Source organism: Thermobia domestica, chromosome 14 (assembly GCF_964235325.1).
Source record: "Thermobia domestica chromosome 14, izTheDome1.hap1.1, whole genome shotgun sequence".
NCBI lineage: Eukaryota > Metazoa > Arthropoda > Insecta > Zygentoma > Lepismatidae > Thermobia > Thermobia domestica.
This window is the reverse complement of record NC_137467.1, coordinates 170,150,394-170,173,767: the sequence shown is the minus strand read 5'-3', so window position 1 is coordinate 170,173,767 and position 23,374 is coordinate 170,150,394. Positions and strand designations below refer to the sequence as shown.

The window sequence follows — 23,374 nt, the reverse complement described above, 5'->3', positions numbered from 1 at the left end:
GTTGGAATGAAGGAGAAGATGAATTGACTGTGTCAGCTGGATGTCTATATAAATATGTGGAACTGAGTGGTGTGAAGATGTCTTGGAGAAAATCAGCAAAAGCGTCAGCTTTGGCGGAATCTGTTTGTATAGGTAAGTCACCATTTAATAATGGATATGGTGTTTTAGTATGTTTTCCGCAAAGAGCATTAAAACGTTTCCAGTACTTGCTAGGATGAGTGACGTCAGAGAGGGAATTACAGGTTTTAACCCAACACCGTAGCTTGTAAGCACGAATGTAATTCTTGACCATCCTCTGAAGTTGCTGGTGATGACGGAGTGATTCTGGATTTTTTGTACGTTGATAGTCACGATAAAACTGTCGAGAGCGAGTGATAAATGTGAGATATTCTGGTGGCAATGTTGGTCGATAAGGCGTTGATGTAGTTACTGGTATGTAAAGTGAACTAGCTTCTTGGATTGAAGTTGTGATGGTATGGATGTTATGATACAGTTCGTCCTCTGATGTAGGAGGTTGCAAAGGCTCTACTGCTGCCGAGAGATATGTTCTGTATTGTTCCCAGTTGGCTTTGTCAAAACGGAGGCTAGTTCTTTGAAATTCTGTAGATTGAGACGTATGACGAGTACTGAGTTGTAATTTAATCGGAACATGGTCACTTCCTAATGGATCAAGAACATCAATATGGATTTGTGAAACGAGATTAGCAGAAGTAATGACAATATCTAGTGTGCTTTGTGATACAGGCCTAGTGGGTTTTGGAAGATCATGAATGATACCAGTCGTGTGAGTTGTGACAAAGGTTTGAAAGGTAGATCTGTCTCTTTCTGATCTGCTGTGCATGTTGAAGTCGGCCATAATTATGAATCTCTTATAATTATCGGAAATGTGTTGCATGAATGTAGTAGGTAGAGGCTTTCCAGGTCTGATATAAACTGTAGCAACGGTTATGGCTATATTATGGAAGTATAAAGTAATGATGAGATATTCAGGAAAATCTGGCAGCCTACAAAAGTGTCGACGTGATGGAATACGTGGAGAAAATCCGACGGCTGTTCCTCCATTTGCGCGCCTCCTAGGAAGGGTGCTATCCTGTCTAATTAGTGTATATCCAGAAAAATGACAAGTGAGGGAGGGAGGGAGAAAGGTTTCGTTAAGGATAAACACTGCCGCTCTTTCTTCCAGTAACAGCGCTTCGAATAAAGCTTTATTCTGACGAATGGATCTAATATTGAGAAATATAAAGACTATATCCATGATGAGTAGATTAGACAGTAGTTTCCAAAGGTGCTGTATGAAAATAGACATTTTGACCAGAATAAGTAGCATGAAATGTAACATGGAATATTTCTTTTGCTGCATGGGTGATTTGCTTTAAGACATGCGAACGATGAAATGGTTGAATATTTTGAAGAGCAAGCGTTAGAAAGGCAAGCATATTGCGCACTGTTATAGGAGAGTCCAGTGAATGTGGAACGTCTGTAGAATAGTTATATATACGTAGTGGTGCCACGTACTCAGAGTGAGCTTCGGTAGGGGCGGGTTAGCCGTTGCACTTGTAACTATATGTCGGATGTTGTTCATGGCAAGTGTAACAATTCGGTGGTTGTTGTAGATTGGGACATGAACGAGTTGAGTGATCACCAGAACAGTAGCCGCAGATAGTGGTATTTGGGCATGTTGCGGTAGAGTGTTGATTATATGTCTGGCATTTTTCGCATCGAAGTGGTAGGGGTGCTGGTGACCGTGAAGGTTCAACTCTGTGTCTTCTGTTATAAATGTATGCCCCATTAGTCAGAAGAGAATCAATGGTGGTTTGAGAAGGTGTTAGTACTCGAACAATGTACGTGGGGCCTGCAGCATTTCTAATTCGTATAACCTTCTCGAGTGTGTGTCCTTCGCATGTAAGTTCCTCCTGAATCTCTTCATCGCTATAAGAAGGATCAACACCGCGAATCACTACGGAAAGGAGAGGAGGACGGCGAGGTGGTGGTATTTGCTTGCGTTGAAATGCATTGGGATTAGTGAGTTTAGCATCTTTGCCGGAGGTATCTATAGGTACTTTGTTCTTTATAGTACTGAGCAAGTTTGCATCTTCTGTTTTGAAAATGAAGCCGTTCCTAGTCTTGACTATTTCTTTGAGTGAGGCACGAGGAAGGTACTTGCGTAGTTGTAGAGCAACTTGTTTCTCAGTCGAGAAACGTGAATCGAAATTGGTCAACAGAAACGAGTAAATTAATTGAGATAAAGCTGGAGCCGCAGTAGAATCTGTTTCCATGTCCGTAGGGTTGTCCACTCTATCTGGTGTAGTGTGTGCTTTCTTTGCAGGTGGTGAGAATTGCAAACGGTTAGAATAACTTTGCTTGATCGAAGAGCGGGGATAGCCACAGACGCAATAGAGCTTTGAGATGAGCTTCTGGTACGACCAGAAGTGGTTTGTGACTGTACCTTGCGTTTCTCCACCTTAGTCTAAGAATCTGGAGGACCAGGGATGATACTGGGTAAAGCGTGTTTGCTGATTGTGCGTTTGCCATGATCGATGCCATTGTCCGCCATAGTGAAAACCGCCTGGTGGACTAAGCCCAAGTATGAGATGATACCAAATAAACCGTAAAACCAAGAGGAATAGCAAAGTCGTCAATAGGTAATATCAGTTAGGCGTGTTAGCCTCCGTGGAGGCTTCAAATCAACTCGACGGTTGTTTCTTTGACCTCAAAGAGGCAAGTAATCCAACCGTATAAAGATGTTCGCGATTTAACCAAAGGGAATGGAAATACTAAAGGACTTGCTTATTTTTCTCCGCCAGCTACGGATACCCTATTTTTTTTTTACCTGGTTAGAGATTCCAGGTGGCCAGTTCGAACACACCCAAGACATGGCCTTCCGAGCATAGTAGAAGTAACTAGTAATTATCAGTGAGAATTTTTAATTGGATTTTATTGTTTGCAACGAAGAAAGCTTTACGCAGTATATTTGACATTTTTGCCAAGTAACATGTCCTGTTGTAATCGGTCACTAAAATAGTTCTCTAAGCTTGTGAACCTTCTGACAACAGTTACATGAGTAGCAGTGCTGTCCCCTGTTGTTCTTATGTTCTAGTACGTAGAAAAGCAGACGAGAATAACAGGTGGCAGAACAGTTCTCAGCGGACGTTACCGAGTTCTCACCATCATTCAGCGGTCATTCGTTGAAAAAGTCTCTATAACACCGCTTGGCGGAAAAATGACAACTGCCGTCTAATGTTACGACGACGGTAGCCAATTCGTTAATAGTATACAACGGGTCCTCATCATCTTCTGTGCGCGTGGATACTTCCTACTGTTGCACTACGTATAAAAATGATTTTATTACATTTACAAGTGGTAATAGAACACACAAGAAACCCAGATCATGTTGTATTCACACTCCAACATGAAGTGTGAATACACCGTGATCTGCGTTTCCTATGTGTTCCATTACCACTTTTACATCAAATAAAATCATTTTTATACGTAGTGCAACAGTAAGAAGCATCCACGTGCACGTGACATGCGATATGTGTTTCAAATGCCCCACATATACTCATACACAACGTACAAGGGCACATTATTATTCTTCGTATACCATATAAAAAAATCCTAGAAAAACATCTTTAAGTACAAGGGTCATTTCAAGAATGCAATAAAAATAAGGGAGGGAGTACCAAGCGAAAACGCGCACAGAATAAGTACAAGGGGCATATTATTGTTAATCAAGAAATATAAATCACTGTAAAAGTTAATGCCTACAATGACCTACTGAGCAACATAGAAGTGCTTACCGCCCACGTGATGAAATTTTAATAAAATATTAAAATGTTAATCCACAGGGGAAAAAATGACTCATTAAGTAGAATAAAACATACTATTAGCAACATTTCAAAGCACCAATATAAAAACAGATAAAAATCGTACACCTTACTTACATGTGCTCCTACAGCCATTTTCTTCGATCCTTTCTCCCAGCGTGCTTCCACGTACATTCAGAAAACAAACCACAAGCTACGTCAATGTGCGCAGAACCATAAAACCATAAAAAAAATGGCAACTCTACGTAGGGGGAACCTCTAGCTACAACTGCAGGACGTTATACGGCCCGCAAGAAAATTCCCGAAAATGCAAATTACCAGTAAGTGAAAATAAATAACAAAAAAACAACAGAATGACCACAAAACATTGACGCAAAGCTCTACGGAATAACCCCTCAAACCCGTTTTCTTCACAAAAAACGGTAAGAAATCACGCTACACCTGCTACTACTGCATACAACTCTGAAACAGTTGAAGAGAGTTCGCCGTCGATCAAAACAAATAAGGAGTACGATCACAAAGGTGAAATACGTATCTTGTTTTTTATATTCGTATCACCAGGAAAGTGAACGGCACTCGCTTCGTTACCCCATTTTTAAGTTCCTAGATGTTCAATGAATAATCTGTAAAAGACTGCACTTCGTGCGTCCTCGGGAAGTGACGAGTACGTTACGTATATTATTAGCGCCAATTCACTTCCACTTTGGTGGCTTTTCGCTTGGAACCGAAAGCAAACCGATTAGGGATGCGCACGAGTCGAGATTTAAGCCTTTCCCGACTCGTCTCGAGAAAATGTTGTCTCGATTCGTGTCTCGACTCGAAAATATGTTGCTGTCTCGACTCGTATCTCGACTCGACAGTCTCTGTCTCGACTCGACTCGAATTCGAGTCGAGACAAAATATACGAGTTTAAATATACTCACACATCAGCCAGACCATTATGACTACCTACCTAATTGTTAGTATGTCCACCTTTTGGCACAAATAACAACGGCAGCGCGTCTTGGCATGGTCACAATTTTCCTCGCTGTGTCGTTTGAGAGAGTTGGCACCACATATGCACACACAGGTCATCTAATTCCCGTAAATTCCGGGGAGGGGTGATGCGCCCTCACGTCACGTTCAATCACAACCCAGATGTGATCGATTGGGTTGAGATCCGGAGAGTTTGGGGGCCAGCACATCACTTGGAACTCGCTCCTGTATTCCTCGAACCACTCCATCACACTCCTGGCCTTGTGACATGGTGCATTATCTTGTCGAAAAATGCCACTACCGATGGGAAACATGGCCGTCATTAAGGGGTGTACGTAGTCTGCAAGCAGCGTGCGACGCCTTAGCCGTCATGGTGCCTTGCTCGAGCTCCACTAGACACATGGATGCTCACCTGAATGTTCCCCAGATAATAATTAAGTCCCAGCCAGTTTGTCTCCGTCCCGCAGTACAGATGTCAAGGAGCTGTTCGCTTTGAAAACGACGGATTCGCACCATCACATCGTCATGATGAAGAAGATGTCGGGATTCATCAGACAATGGAACGCTCTGCCATTGTGCCAAGGTCTAGTGGCGATGGTCACGTGTTCATTTCAGTTATAGTTGCCGATGTCGTGGTGTTAACATTCGCCATCGTTAGGAGTGTTCGATGCACTGTATGTTCAGACTTGTGTTGTGAAGGCCTATGAAAAAAACGGAAATTTTGGGTTAAAAAAAAAGTTTTTCTTACGGTTTTCCCGAGCTGGGGAAAAAACGGAAAATTTGGGTATTATCAGAATCATCATTTTTGTTAATCACAGAATCACTTTAGTTAATATGTTAAATCAAACATATATTTCATAGAGATATCTTCATTGTTCTATGTAAAATTCCGGAAATTTTGAAACCATTAGAAAAAATCATTTGTTCGGAAATATTGGCAAAAACAGGAAAATATAGTTTAAAAACTATTTGTTGGCCTGATGCTAGTAATCTTACTTGCTGTAACATGTCTGCAACATATACAGTGGGAAGTCGAAAATCCGAATTAATTGGGACCACAGGTATTAGGATTTTCAAATTGTTCGGATTTTCGAAAACGACCAAGAAAATGCCATTTAGGCTTACATGTACTGTACGGTATGTTCTTCTATCGATACAGTGGTTATTCAGTACATACAGTAATTACAATACCGTACGTAAGGCTACTTACGTTTAATGTTTCTGAAGAACCTGCTTGTACTCTAAATAACACTGTTCTTGTAAGTCACACTTAAAACTTATAGGCCTAAGAAAAAATAAAAATAAAAGTACATGACAAACACATGACAAACAATTATATATAAATGAACTTTTGTAAAAACACTGACTTCACATAACATCGATGGACACGCTATTGTTTGTTTAACGCTAGCGTTAAGAGAAAATGTAAGAAGCTTCTAGGGACCGCGTTCGGATTTTTTACGTTAGGATTATCGACGTCCTACTGTATATACAATGTATTTCGCTAACGGAAAAATACTTAAAGCAACAGGTTTTAATTGTACTTTACACACATATACCGCACAAGTGAGTAAATTTGAGCAGCGAGAAATATATTAAGTGAAACTTCCGTTAGTTATTATTACAGACTAGCAGAATATCCGTTCTTCGCACGAGGAGAATACGTTCGAGGAATGGTAGAGAAAGGGCACCAAAACTGTCACTAATGAACTTGTGGAGCCCCAAAACTATGAATTTGACATTAATATCGATAATTTTCAATTATCTTTACATGTCACCATCCTCCTTAGAGTACTAATGGGGCTGAATTTGTGGATTTAAACGGCGTCTTCTGTTCATCTCAGCGAGTATGGATTCGAGGCCATTTTCGATCATGTATATATATATATATATATATATATATATATATATATATATATATATATATATATATACTGTATATAATGCTCAAAAAAATTAGGGGTTCAGCTGAAATATCACACAAGACCTTAAGATAGTGTATGAATAAGCTTGTGTTTGACTCATATATATCATACAAGAAGGAATGCTTGAAGATTCACTAAAAAAATGGGGCACGGAAAACCTTGTTCACATGGCTCATGACACAAGACGGTTATGTGTGCACCTCTCGAACTGCTCACAAACAGGCAAGGCAACAACACTGATTGTTCCTTAATATGTCGTATGATCATTTCTAATAGCCAACAGAGCCTCGCACCTGCGTGGCATGGATTCAATCAGATTATCGATGATTTCTTGGGGGGATATTGTGCCACTCATCCAGAAGAGCGACTTCCAGCTCTGGAATGGTTGTTGGATTTACTGGCCTAGCGGCAATTCGTCTGCCAAGCATATCCCAGACGTGCTCAACTGGAATGAGATCCGGAGAGCATGCTGGCCACTTCATCCGAGCGATACCCTCAGCATCCACCATCTCATCCACTAACAGAGCTCTGTGAGGACGAGTATTGTCATCCATGAAAAGGAAGGAATCACCAATGGCACCAGCATATGGAAGAACAAGAGTTTTCATGATCTCATCCCTATATCTCAGAGCCGTCAAAGAGCCATTTCGGATGATGTGGAGCTCAGTACGCCCACCAATGCTGATTCCTGCCCACACCATCAGTCCACCACCATGATACTGGGATCTTTCTCGTACAAACATGGGATTGTGTCGTGTTCCACACTCTCTCCAGATGAAAACACGTCGATTATCAGGCTCTACACTGAATCGAGACTCGTCAGAGAACAAAACATTGCCCCATTCATTGCGTCCCCACCCACGATGTTCCTCCGCCTACGCTCTTCGATCAACACGGTGTCGTGCAGTTAATGGGATACACACCATAGGCCTACGTGCGTAGAGACCACCTTCTTGAAGGCGATTGCGGACCGTTTGAGTGAATGTTGTGCGTCCTGTTATTGTTCGGAAGGCTTGCGGGAGCAGAGTTGTATTCTGACGCCGGTTTCGACGGGCTGTTAACAAGAGATAACGATCGTCTCTGGCTTTGGTTGCTAGTGGAAGGCCCTGTCCTTGTCTTCTTCGAACACTTCCAGTTGTTTGAAATCGATTCCACAATCGGGAAATCACACTTTGTGCCACTCCTATGGCATGTACCACCTCCCGCCGTGACCGACCAGCTCCCAACCTGCCGACAGCTCGCCATGCCAACGATTCTGGCAAATCACGTTGTTGCGCAATTTCACTACGTAGATTTGTGACGCACTAAACACAATGAGAACAAAGGTATCCTGGAGCTGAAATGTGTTGGCAGCGCCACACTACAAAATGATCTGGTAGCTCCACGTCACTGATCACGTGCACAGATGTTCCAAACGGTTCGTTTGCACGTTGGGCCTTCATGATTTTAATCTGAACTGGACAAGATACAGTGTTCTCACATTATTCGTAAGAAGTTTTCCATGTGTTTTCATCTGATTCCCTAATTTTTTGATCAGTATATATATTAGCTAAATATACCCATTCTTCGTATAGAAGTCAAGGCCTGTGGAAGTATTACCCTCATTTCCGCGACTGCGAAAACTATGGATCTGAGACTAAATCGTTCATTTTGGATTACTTTTAGATGTCTCGGTATCCTCCGCTCCCCCCCTTCCCGCTGACTCCCGGCTCGCATACAATGGTAGCTGAATTTGCAAGTGATTGCTAAATAAAGTGTCACCATTCATCTCAGCGACCGCGAAAGTTATGGATTTGACACTAATATCGGTCATTTTGTATTACTTTTACATGTTTCGGTTCGCCCCCCCCCCCCGCTTACTCCCGGTCCGCATACAATGGTAGCTGAATTTGCAAGTGATCACTAATGAAAGTGTCACCATTGATCTCAGCAACCGCGAAAACTATGAATTTGACACTAATATCGGTCATTTTGGATTACTTTTACTTATCTCGGTATCCGCTCCGCCCCCCGCTGACTCCCGACCCACATACATTGTAGCTGAATTTGCAAATCATCGCTAATGGAAGTGTCACTATTGATCTCAGCGACCGCGAAAACTATGGATTTGACACTAATATCGGTCATTTTGGATTACTTTTATATGTCTCGATATCTTAACTCCCCCCCCCCCGGTGCAGCATAGCATGAGTTTGGAAGTTAATGCTATCGGAGTTTCATCATTGATTTCAGCGACCGCGAAAACTATGAATTCAACACTAATATCGGTTATTTTCTACTACTTTTACATGTCCCGGTAAACGACCCCTGTGACTCCCCTGGTTCGAATTTTGACAAAATCGTTTAACTCTGGTCTGGAGTCTGGACCAAGGTATTCGTGACTAAAATTTGGTAACTCTCGGTCAATTTGTCTGGTTCCCAAGCCGGTTCTGGTAAACACCCCCCCTGAGACTCCCCTGGTTCGAAATTTGAAAACAACTTTTCGTCTTGATCTGGGGCCTAGGCCAAGGTATCCCTGACCAAAATTTGGTAACCTTCGGTCCACTCGTCTGGTCCCCAGGCCGCACACACAGACAAACACACAAACAAACTCTTTTGTTTTATTTATATTAGACAGCTGAATATACCCATTCTTCGCATGGGGACAGTATTTGGAATACAACGCCTGTTGAAGTATTACCATTCATTTCTATGAATCTCTATGAATCTATGAAGTCATTTTGGATTACTTTTACTTTTCTCGGTATCCGACCCCCTTCCCCCCCGGTGACCCCCGACCCAAATATTGTGAATTTGGAATGTGATCAGAGTTTCACCATTGATTTCAGCGACCGCGAAAACTATGAATTTGACAGTAATATAGGCGATTTTCTACCACTTCAACATGTCCCTGTAAGCGCCCCCTGAGACCCCCTAGTTCGAATTAAAAAAAAAGATTCGTCTTAATCTGGGGCCTGAGCCAAGGTACCCCTGACCAAAAGTTGGTAACTCTCGGTCCACTCGTTTGGTCATCAGGCCGCATACAGACAGACAAACACAAACTATTTATTTTTTATATTAGACTAGATTCTTGCAAATTTTGCCAGATTTTCATATTATCTTTCCGAACTAATTTTAAAGACCCGCTCCTACTTATCCTTATATATATACACAGTATATCTATATATATGTATATAACAAACGCAGGAATTACCCCCTAAATAACACTCCTGGAGGACCCCTTTCTCAAAAAATTTGCTGGGGAAACACTTGTATTGTTTTCGTGCCGGACGATTACCGAGACCTGGTGAACAAAAAAAAAAAAAAACTTTTGCAATCGAATTAAAAAAAAATAGTTCTCCTCAGGTTAGTATTCACTGAGAATATTTTTATAAAATTTAAATATGATGGGTAAATCAGTGGGTTTTGAATACATCCACATCGTATCCATTGAGTTGCGAAATTGTGTACCTCCAGACATGGGCGGCCGAAGAAAATTTTCTAGGGGGACATCTTCAATGTTTGCTATATTAGTCTGGCATTTAATGTGCATGGTTTGTTATATTACGTATACATTTTCGTGAGCCTGGGAGGTACATTCTTATCAAACACGGAGATTAGGAAGGAGCAGATCTACTGTACAAATATAATAAAAACATCTCTTTCGGATTTCTATAATCCCGCAGTCCAACCCCGAGACGGAAACATAAGAGATAGGCTTTTTGTTTTTAAACAAGATAACGTGCCTAGCGAATGCTTTATATTGTGAAGATTATATTAGTGAAAATTAAACGAATATAATTTTACAACTTAATATACATATTACTAAATGTTGAGCTCCCCGTTCCTATGTGGTTAGCGTATGCGCATTTCTCGAACGAGGTTTGATTCATGGTAGGAGCTCATGTGTTTCAAACCCGACGTTAAACTGTACGCTCACGTCTTGTAGAGCTTTGCTTCTAAAAACGACGCTAAACTATAATCTAATTTAATATTACTAAATATTAAAAAATAATGACTTACCAAGGTGACGTCAATTCGGCAGTCATCAAATCCATTTTATACTTTCACTTAATCCAGTGGATATTAATGTAACAATTACAAGACACACGCGCATATAAATACTCAGAAACAAGCACATACACACGTACACATACACAAATATGAATACTTCAAATCTATTTACATGTGGTGGACTGCGCTGCATCAAGCACTGTTATCTTCGTCATCATCTACTCACGTATCTGCATTATTTGATTCATCCACAGATTTGTTATTTGTACGTATCATTCATTTTAGCATTTTCGGGGGGGTTCAGGGTTCTTTCTTCATTTAAAGAGTCGGTTCTCTGTATTGGAAAGAGCATCAGGGGAGGAAGGGGGAATTCACACTTTATGAATGGATAACATTTTAAGAAATATATACAAAACATGCCGCTTCCGACGCAGCACTGAAGCATTTCTTTTAACGGAGTATTACTAGTGGTCCCCTTCAGGACCATACCCCCTCCCCTCTCAAGTTGTGAAGTGAGAAGGGACAGAAACATCCCAGATAACCTCACACTCAGGGTTCAGTTGACAATAATAAAACTATGGGTAAGTAAAGATCTTGTGCAGAGTCACGTTTTGCTTATTTTTGAACATTTCTGTGAATTCGACAATACAACAGCGGAAATACTAACTGGTTTTATTACTCCAACCATCGCTTCAACTAAGAGATAATTCCCAACGGTCAGTAAGCCATCTAAATTTTCGTTCTTTTTCTGTTCTCCAGAGGAAAGAATGAGAGTTTGCCAAGATGCTAAAGTCAAGATGCTAGATCCTAAATGGGAGTGAATTATGCTAGATCTAGCACCAAGATACTAGATATGGCTTCACTGGCGGGCTTCCGATATCTACAGAAGTTTCTGCCAAAGCATACAAAAAAAAAACAATAGCACAATAGTTTCGATAATATCTGTGTGGTCCTTCGGTAGGCTACACATCCGGTAAGAAGCTCAATCTAAAGAGTAGTTTGGACTACACCCGTAGCCGGCTAACAAAAGACTCGTAGCCGGCTTGTATAGATAATTGAATTCAAATTTTCAAGTATCCATTTACTGAATGCCCATATCGTGTATGCATGCATTTGCATGCATTATTTAATAAGTAAATAAAGTACACACACAATTAATTATGTCAGTGATAAACGGTGTTTATTAAAAGAAAAAAACCTCTCCAAACAATGAAGATTAATCTTAGACTGGTGAGATGGTTATCCTTCGTTTTCATTATCATTTGGCCATGAAACAAACGCCTGACAGATATACAACCCCTATATACAACTATGTGATGTTGGAATATATAACTCGTAGAGTATGATGCTTTAATTTTTCAAAAATTTCAGTACTTCTAGTGAAATGAAATCTTGAATTTTACGTCCCACGGTTATGCTGGTTAGGCTAAAGGAGACGGTGATGATGAGAAATGAATGAAATGGTGGAATGAAGAAAGCGGGAGGGAACGGGAGAACCCCGAGAAAACCCACGAGCATGGTGTTTGTCCACCACAAAGTCCACACGGTGCGATCTGGGATCGAACCAGGGCCCCAAGCACCGAAGGTGACCGCCCTACCACTGAGCCACCGCGCCCCCACAGTACTTCTAGAGTACCCCTATAAATGTAATAAAGAACTAATGGCCATGCTTTTTTTTAAATAAAAATATTCAATTAGAACTGTACAATTTACATAAAATTTGGAATCGACAAATGAAAACGGCACGTTTCTAGCACTTGTGGGTTCGAGATCTCATTGTTGAAAGGATTAGAGACAAACATATAAACTTTTCTGTGAGGAGAAACATATACGCGTAAATCTAGTATTTTAATATATAGATAATAATTGGAATAGTTTTATTTTCGAGTGCTATTTTTTAATATTCGCAATATTGAAATTTTTGAACTTACATTTTTCGCGTGTTTGAAAAAAAAGAAATATCATTATAAGTAAAATTAACCTAATACAAACATATTTATTTTTTAAAAAAAGAGGTTCAAAATTTACGGAAATTTGACAACACTAGTTCAGACACACTTGTACTTTGCCCAGCATTAAACTCTGATCTTAGTTCCGACGCAGTTCGCTGCCTGTTCTGTTTCACCAGTCTGCCCAACCTACGACGTTCGACATCTGTAATGAGGTGGGTGGCGCCCAACCCCTCGACATTTGGACGTATTTTCCCCTTGGTTTCGCCACTTGTTGAAGACAATCACCACAGCACTCCTCGAACACCTGACAAGTCCTGCAGTTTCCGAAATTCTCGTACCGAGTGTTTCTGAGCGAGTACTTTCTTCAAAATAATATTAAAAATTATAGAAAAATTTTCGAGACATTCGAGTCGAGTCGAGATTTTTACCAACTGTCTCGACTCGACTCGGGTCTCGACTCGAAAATTCGAGTCAAGAAATACGTTTGACTCGACTCGTCTCGAATTTTACAAAGTGTGTCTCGACTCGTGCGCATCCCTAAAACCGATGCCGGCAGTCATCGGCGGTTATCCGCCAAAATGCGACGGTGGACTGATGATAGTTGGCGTAACTTTGCACACGGGAAGGATGTTTCCTTCCTTACCCCCCAATTCCCCGGGTACTGTGATAATCAAGTGATGTCATCCCTCGTATGTGACGGGCTCACATATCCATAGATGCCGAATGTTTAGAAATCTATTTCCTAATCCTAATTTTCTCTGTAGTTATTATCATGTTCATACTTTTTACGTTCCATCATTCATTTGCATCGTCTTCTTGCAGATTTACTCTTTCCGTAACACTTTCTTTGAACAATTTCCTTAATTTGTCCTCTTTCAGTCTCCGATGTTTATTTTCAGCTCTGCATTTCGGACCTCCTATTCTATCTACTCGCGTCATGTGGTTCGGATTCCACGTTAATCAGTAGGTCCACGTCTCATATAGCCTCGCTGCTGAACGGGACGCTAAACTAAAATCACCTCACCTCTATCTACTCGCGAACTTCTAGTCTATGCTCATCATTCTGTCTGCGGGGCCATGCTTTCACCAAATATTAGTCTACCTTACAGTTTTTGATTACCTTGAGATATTGTCTTGGACACAAATTATAATCGTTTTGATTATCTTTTCCATTATTTTTGTAAGTCAAAGAGTGATCCTTCCTCCTCTGAAAATATATGTTGCAAATCGTCAAATCGAATGCTATTACAAAGTTTACCACTTTTTCTCTGCTTTGTCGGTTTTTTCTCTCACACATCAGCTACCATGTATTCTCCCGATTCCTTAACTGCTTTTATCGAAATGCTAATTTAAGTTAAGGCCATAATTACTCTTTCCCAATCGGGAGTTCGAGGTTCAAATCCTTTCAGAACTATATCTTTTCTTCCTCCTCGCAGCCTACTTCTGGAGCATACTAATCGATCACTTCATCCCTGCATATCTTGGTTCTCCTCACTCTGTCACTCCTATTTATACTGTGAACACTATCTATCACTGAAAAGAACAATCCCCACGCTGTTTCGTCTTTCAATTTGCTAAACTATACACCAATTTGTAGCCGCCTCATTATTTATCTTGCCTTATTGCCTTTCCATCTTGTTTCTTGCACGCCGGATCTCCAACTAGCTTCTTTCCATCAGATCTGCAATTTCTTTTCCTCGTCCACCAATCGTTCCCACATTAAATGTTCCCGCTGTTCCCACATCAATATCAACACTATCCCATGGATATTTTCATCTCAAGAATCATTTCATCATTAATCATTTCAATACAAGTAATTACAAAATAAAAGCATGCAATCCACTTTTGACGAACATGTCACCTCGAAATGAATTCAGGGGCCGCTTTGGCTCAGTGGTAGAGCGTTCACTTCTGGTGCATGGAGTCCTTGGTTCGATCCCAGCTCGCGCAACGTGAACTTTGTGATGGACAAATACCGCGTGTGGTTGTTTTCCCCGGGGTTCTCCCGTTTCCTCCCACTTTCTCCTTTCCACCATTTCCTTCATTTCTCATCATCATCGTCTCCTTTAGCCTAGTCGATATAATCGTGGGACGTAAAGCTTAAAGATTGCATTTTATATCATTTTTAAGTGAATTTATGCAACCATACTTCGATTATCTTCAACTCTTATCTACTATGCCTTTCAAAATTAAATCATATATCATTATAGTTCTGAATCTTCCAGTTGCTGTGTAACGTAATAATATATTACAAATAATTTAGGGGAAGTTGGGTAATAAGAGACACTCGGGGTAATAAGAGATAAAAGTAATTTAAAATGTTAACAGTTTTCACGTCACATTTCTGATTCTTTGTGTGTATTATATACTTTGTTACTGGGCAACACAACAGAAAATTACTTTATTTCTTCCCAATGTACAGGAAGACTGCGAGAATATATATATATATATATATATATATATATATATATATATATATATATATATATATATATATATATATATATATATTAAATTTCAGTTGTTGTCTCTTATTACTCCGTATGGGGTAATAAAAGACGCTGCCCAGATTTCTTTCATGTTGTGCCTTGTTATTAAACTGGAGTTACAAGGGATATGCCTAAGATGTATTCTATTACACTACCTTTTTAAATGTTTTTGTTCTGGCTACTTTTCTGTCAATTGTGAAAAGGAAGATTAGTGAAAGTCGTACTTGAAAGTTAAATGTTTTTAACTACAAACTATATCAATTACAGCCTTTCATAATTTGTGAAGTTTCTCACTCATTTTGAACATTTTGGAATTACAAAATTACACATTGTAGTCATATAAACCATTTTTTATTAAAAAGATACGGCCTGCATTGTAAAACTGTAGCTCTTTATGCTACAGTGACTTCTTACACAGTAGACTATACAAAATTAAATTGGCTATACCAAAATGAAAAATAAATACTGAATACTGAATACTTTTAACAATAATGTGATGAAACTTTAAGCCCTAATATACAAAGTAGGCTTAAACCAAAACTTTTAAAATTAAACATCATCCCTTTTTAACAGAATAAGAACAGAACAGTAGCCAAAACAAAAACATGTAAAAAGGTAGTGCAATAGAATACATCTTAGGCATATCCCTTGTAACTCCAGTTTAATAACAAGGCACAACATGAAAGAAATCTGGGCAGCGTCTTTTATTACCCCATAGGGAGTCATAAGAGACAACAACTGAAATTAATATATATATATATATATATATATATATATATATATATATATATATATATATATATATATTCTCGCAGTCTTCCTGTACATTGGGAAGTAATAAAATAATTTTCTGTTGTGTTGCCCAGTAACAAAGTATACACGCACAAAGAATCAGAAATGTGACGTGAAAACTGTTAACATTTTAAATTACTTTTATCTCTTATTACCCCGAGTGTCTCTTATTATCCAACTTCCCCTAAATCATTTGTAATATATTATTACGTTACACAGCAACTGAAAGATGAGCTCATAATATTTACAAGATCTGCTCTTTTAACAATGAACGGATCATTTCCTAATAAAATTACAGGACCATAAAAGATACACAATTTATTCACTTCCTGAATATCATCATGAGGAGACAAGTGGAATTTTAATCTGCAGTTAATGACAATGGAAATACCAAACGACTCTCTCTTATTACCTCAACAAAACAAAAAAATGGGGTAATAAGAGACGTATTTTCTGGCAAGCTCATTTATCAGAGAAAAACTGGAACAATTCCACTTCGAAGTATCACTAATGCTGTACAAATTTATGCAATTTTTTTTACAAACATTTATAACTAAGTTGTAAAAAAATTCTTCAAGGAAAAGACTGACTTTAGGTATCTAAAGTTTTGATATACACTTTTTGATAGGCAGAAAAGGAGTTGCCTAAAAGCAATGATTTTTTAAAGCTTGTACACAGAAGGGTACAGTAAGCTGAGGATTTTTTTCGTTTTTTTTATGATGATAAACCAACAAGCCAGTCATTTTGTCTCTTATTACCGCTCTCTCTCTTATTACCCCATCCTCCCCTATCTATTAGAAATACTTACGTGAAAACAAATTCGTGAAAATTCGTGGAAAGAGTGTGGTCAGTTGTTTGCTCATGAATTTCATGGTGTCAAAGGGCCAGCAAAGAGTGGATCTGTTTTGAACGCGGCAAAAACAATCCGAAACGTGTCCGAACACCTGAAATTGTGGTCATTCAAGATATGAATGGTGGTCATTTTCAAAATCATCTATAAGGGTCAATCCATACGATGTGGTCCAAGGTGGTTGCTCGACCATCTCCGATAATTATAAAAAGTTGAGTGTGATGAATCGTGTGTATGAGAAGGTCAATAACATCGTTCACGTTGTCGTATGTACAAGTGTTCCTGAATGGCGGCCATCTTTGTTGTAGGTGGAGTGCCAATTTTTGCATTTGCAGGTCATCTTTTTGCATTTGCAAGCGTTTATGAAAACTACAGTTGCTCAGGTTGTACTAATCAGACGACCACCAAACAAAAACGAATGTTTACAGGAGAGACTGAGGTACACGGAGAATATAAACGTTTGCGTCTAAATAAATATGCAGGGTTGAATAAACATGAAATCAACAGGAAAACTTCAGAAAATTACACTTTTAAAGAAGCTGTATTTTGGAATGACATAAAGTGGGGGGTTCATAAGTTTTGTACTAAACACTATTGCATGTAAAGAGTCCACAGCTATGATACTACTGGCACCGTAGATTTATGGGGGTACGAAAGTTGAAGCTTGTGATTTTGATGCCATTTTGGGGGTGTAATATCTCAGGAGGGCAAAGTGCTAACATTGCTGCTTATGCCACAAAGTAATTCTGTATGTGAATAAACTATTGCAAACAAAATCATGACTGATATTACACGGACAAAAAAGTGAGGACATGGTAAAAACGCGAAGAAAGCAAGTGCATGACGATGGTTGTAGTCGGAAAAAATTAAATGTTTGGACATGTTTCATGCTAGATCTAAAAAGCTATACATGGTGCAGCAATTATTCCCGCTTTTGTTTGTGCTCAGTTGTGTAAAAGCTTGCGAGTGACGTTTGTTTCATCTTACTAGCTCCATGATCATTGCTAAGTCTATATGGTAAGGGAGTTAGCGAAATATTTCCTTTCGTTTGCTGTTTTTCTTTGTACTCCGCTACTCTGTTCCCCGGGCCATTTTTGTCTCACCCTGTACCAGATTATTGCAGGCAGAATTGTGCAGATTATTCGAGATTTGTACAGGTAAGTTCGTATGAAAACTGTTGTGAACCTACTCTTCTCCTGAGGAGGGCAAGCATTTAAGCTAGTAGTTATTAACGCTAATCAAAAACAACTAATGTTTTCCTCAAAATACTTCATAGCTACTCCTTCATCGCTCAAATACATGTAATTAATTATTTATATTTTGTCGGAAGCAATTTGCGTTTATGTGTAAATAAATCTCTTTATTGCTTTAACTTCCTTTCTCATAGATACCAACACCTCTTACATCCACTTCGAAGTAGAAGAACAGGAGAACATTACAGTTAATGTTGGAACTGATTCCGTGGTGTGGACAGTTAATATCCAAGCCTTTCCGCAGACACATGTCATTTGGTTTGGCCCAAATGACAACGAAGAAATTGTCCCGTCCACCAAGTACGACGTATCTATCTCTCCAACAAGAACTCATTTAAAAATAAACAAAATCATAATGAAAGACGCTGGAAAGTATAAGTTGACGGTTAGCAACAGTTTGGAAGAAAAAGTTCAAGTTTTTAATCTAATAGTCACAGGTAAGTATTGAGCAAAGTTATGTTTCTCAAATCAAATCTAATAAGAGATCAATAGAATATATGTTACAATCTCGATAATTATCATTGCCTTTATCAGGCATATTATCACAGATCATTATCTGATGAATATAATATCTTGCCAAAACTGTAACACATTAATATGGACAGATTTTGCTTTCGGTAATTATCATTGACTTTAACAGGCATATTATCACAGATCATTATCTGATGAATGTAATATCTTGCCAAAACTGTAACACATTAGTATTGACAACCCGCTCAATTCGTGCCTAAATTTGGGGATGCAAAATTGAATTGAGCAGATCACCTTCCACTCACCATCTAGAATGAGTGGGCAAATTATCTGATTCATATGCGAGAGGTTTCAACTTTTAGCACATAACAATTGGGGATTGAGTCGTAATGATAACACATCAATTTCAATGATTAAACAACAACTGTATTTCTTATTAAAAGTATGTAACTAGTGTGAATGCTGTGAATTAGGACGGATATTTGGAAACTTTGCCAGACGAGTAGCGCGTATCGAGCATTGAGCAATTGTATCCTGAATTGGAGTAACACATACCTTTCTGTTGTCTTCAAGCGACGTTCTCTGATGATCTCCGGTGTTGCTATGTTGATTTCAGTATCGCCAGGTTGATACTGCTATGGACAGGCGTTGCTGATGATTTGCATTGAATATGGCCTCACCATCAATGCTCCAGATGAACTAACGTTGGCTGTTAGTCTTTCCTATATCGGATCACTGATGTTGTGATTAAATTCTTACGGTGAATCACATTCGATCTTTTATAACGATAAACTCAAACTACTTCGACGAAAACGTAGAACTTCTCCATCAAAAGCTTGGAGCCTCTATCAAAGCCGTTGGACTTCTCTCAAAAGCACGATGACTTCTCTCCAGAGCACGATCAATTCTCTCAAAAGTACGATCACTTTCTCTCCAGAGCACGATCAATTCTCTCTAAAGTACGATCACTTCTCTCCCAAAGACCTCCTGTCTCTCGGTTTTGTTCGGATCTCGATTTCCGGAATTCTGCGGCGTCGTCTGCTGTCAGGCACGTGTGACCTCCTTTCATTCGGAAAACCAAATTCTTTCCTCGTGTCAAGACTCAAAAACTGCAACACTCGACACGCTCTGATTTCCCGATTCTAGGCAATTTCCTCATATCCGTGAATGTGTTTGATGTTCACAAACATGTTACAATTACGATTCATGATTTTTACAGAATGTTATAAATGTTGTAGTTAACGCATTTCATAAATTTCCTTCCTGCATTCGCAGACTATCCATTGTGCATTTTGTTTACTTTATCTGCTGACAATAAAATGATACAATTTTACCAGCTTGCGTTAACCTCAATTTTTAACAGTTGTTTTCCTTCACCACATAATTTCTAATATTTCATAAAACCCAATATCCTTAAAATAAATAAAGTTGATCATTAAAATAAAATTCTGATACATAAAATTCGGGCTCTGCCACAGTATGGACAGATTTTGCATTCGGTAATTATCATTGCTTTTATCAGGCATATTATCACAGATCATTATCTGATGAATGTAGGATCTTGCCAAAACTGTAACACACTAGTATGGAGAGATTCTGCATTCGGTAATTATCATTGCTTTTATCACGCATATTATCACAGATCATTATCTGTTGAATGTAATATCTTGCCAAAACTGTAACACATTAGTATAGACAGATTTTGCTTTCGGTAATTATCATTGCTTTTATCAGGCATATTATCACAGATCATTATCTGATGAATGTAATATCTTGCCAAAACTGTAACACACTAGTATGGACAGATTTTGCATTCGATAATTATCATTGCCTTTAACAGGCATATTATCACAGATCATTATCTGATGAATGTACTATCTTGCCAAAACTGTAACACATTAGTGTGGACAGATTTTGCTTTCCGTAATTATCATTGCTTTTATGAGGCATGTTATCAGAGATGATTATCTGATGAATGTAGGATCTTGCCAAAACTGTAACACATTAGTATGGACAGATTTTGCATTCGGTAATTATCATTGCTTTTATCAGGCATATTATCACAGATCATTATCTGATGAACGTAATATCTTGCCAAAACTGTAATACATTAGTATGGACAGATTTTGCTTTCGGTATTTATCATTGCCTTTAACAGGCATATTATCACAGATCATTACCTGATGAATATAATATCTTGCCAAAACTGTAACACATTAGTATGGACAGATTTTGCTTCCGTTGCCTTTTTCATGCATATTATCATAGATCATTATCTGATGAATGTAGGATCTGGCCAAAACTGTAACTGTAGTATGTACAGATTTTGCTTTCGGTAATTATCATTGCTTTTATCAGGCATATTATCACAGATCATTATCTGATGAATGTAATGTCTTGCCAAAACTGTAACACATTAGTATGGACAGATTTTGCTTTCGGTAATTATCATTGCTTTTATCAGGCATATTATCACAGATCATTATCTGATGAATGTAATATCTTGCCAAAGCTGTAACACATTAGTATGGACAGATTTTGCTTTCGGTACTTATCATTGCTTTTATCAGGCATATTATCACAGATCAATACCTAATGAACGTAATATCTTGCCAAAACTGTAACACATTAGTATGGACAGATTTTGCATTCGGTAATTATCATTGCTTTTATCAGGCATATTATCACAGATCATTATCTGATTAATGTAATATCTTGCCAAAACTGTAACACATTAGTATGGACAGACTTTGCTTTCGGTAATTATCATTGCCTTTAACAGGCATATTGTCACAGATCATTATCTGATGAATATAATATTTTGCCAAGACTGTAACACATTAGTATGGACAGATTTTGCTTTCGTTGCCTTTATTATGCATATTATCATAGATCATTATCTGATGAATGTAGGATCTTGCCAAAACTGTAACACACTAGTATGAACAGATTTTGCTTTCGGTAATTATGATTGCTTTTATCAGGCATATTATCACAGATCATTATCTGATGAATGTAATATCTTGCCAAAACTGTAACATTAGTATGGGCAGATTTTGCTTTCGGTAATTATGATTGCTTTTATCAGGCATATTATCACAGATCATTATCTGATGAATGTAATATCTTGTCAAAACTGTAACACATTAGTATGGACAGATTTTGCATTAGATAATTATCGTTGCTTTTATCAGGCATATTATCACAGATCATTATCTGATGAATGTAATATCTTGCCAAAACTGTAACACACTAGTATGGAGAGATTCTGCATTCGATAATTATCTTTGCCTTTAACAGGCATATTATCACAGATCATTATCTGATGAATGTAATATATTGTCAAAACTTTAACACATTAGTATGGACAGATTTTGCATTCGGTAATTATCATTGCTTTTATCAGGCATATTATCACAGATCATTATCTGATGAATGTAGGATATTGCCAAAACTGTAACACATTAGTATGGACAGATTTTGGTTTTAGTGAATTTATAGGACAGAAGTTCCAAAAGTAGAACAAGCAGTATTACGTTTCTTGTTAAAAGACACTTGACTAAAGTTTGTTTCATGGTTTATACTATCACTTACATGGGCAGCGAGGCTCATCCTTTCACTTTTCATGGTTCCACTTCAGTCTTTCCACTGACATGGCCGTCACTTTTTTCCTTCCTTCCTCGTATAGGTTTGTATACACTTTTTTGAAGTTAACATGTTTACTATTTCAACTACTTTTTCTTAACCAATAAAATTTCGAAAACAGACCTTGCGTTATGACCTTGTAGACACTCCTTATTTATGTTAACATCAGAAATACAGTGTGTAACAAAAAGCTACGGCAACATTTCAGAGGATTTTTTTATGAATAGACAAGTGAAAAAGCTAATGACTATATGTGGGAAAATTCATCGTTACAGATTTACGGCCATTGCCACCTGACGATGTAAGATAGCCACATTCTGAACGCCCCACAATGTGATTCAATTTAAACTTCGATAGCTAGGCTCCTAATTTAAGCTACGAGGGAGGATCAAATGAGAACCTTAAAAATGCAATAAATGTTAGAATGTAACAATGAAAAGGAAATCTTACCTCTTATTTTTGAACGTAGTCCCCTTGACGTTCAATGCAAGTATTCGGAAGTGCATGGATACCTCGGTGGAAGAATTCTTTCGATCGAGATTGTAGACACTCGTGCACCGCATTTTTCACCTCTTCGTCACTATTGAAATGTTGAGTTGAGTTGATTTTGAGTTTAACGTCCCGTTCAGGAGCGAGGCTATATGAGACGTGGACCTACGGATTAACGTGGAATCCGAGCCACATGAGCTCCGCCGGGAATCGAACACTATTGAAATGTTTGCCGCCATCGCTTCTTTGAGTGGTCCAAACAAATGAAAGTCACTGGAGGCAAGGTCTGGTGAATAGAGTGGATGAATGAGACACTCAAATTTGATGTCATCGATAGTCTCAACGGTCAAACGGGCAGTATGCGGTCGGGCGTTGTCATGCTGTAAGAGTACTCCTAAGGATAAAAGTCCTCACCGTTTACACCTGATTGTAGGGCGAAGTTGATTTTTCAGCATGTTTGAATACGAGGCACTGTTTACTGTCACTCCTTTTCCATGTACTGTTCCAAAATTATTCCATTAGAATCCCAGAAGAGAGTGAGCATGGCCTTTCCTGCTGATGGTTGAGTGCGGAATTTTTTGGTTTCGGCGAAAAGCTATGCCGCCATTCCTTGCTCGCTTTCTTGGTTTCTGATTTATGATAGTGAACCCAGGTCTCATCGCCTGTAACAATCCTGTCCAGAAATACATCAGCCCGGTGTTGAAACGACGCAAAAT

General features: G+C 38.7%; 1 protein-coding gene across 1 annotated transcript in view; it reads left to right on the top strand.

The window, feature by feature from the left end:
- LOC145670742 (vascular endothelial growth factor receptor 1-like) overlaps nucleotides 1-23,374 on the top strand; it is a 325,002-nt gene that overhangs the window by 179,358 nt on the left and 122,270 nt on the right. The window contains exon 8 of the mRNA XM_081739513.1: nucleotides 18,188-18,490. Coding sequence (XP_081595639.1) covers nucleotides 18,188-18,490 — 303 coding nt within the window. The remainder of the gene's footprint in view (nucleotides 1-18,187; nucleotides 18,491-23,374) is intronic.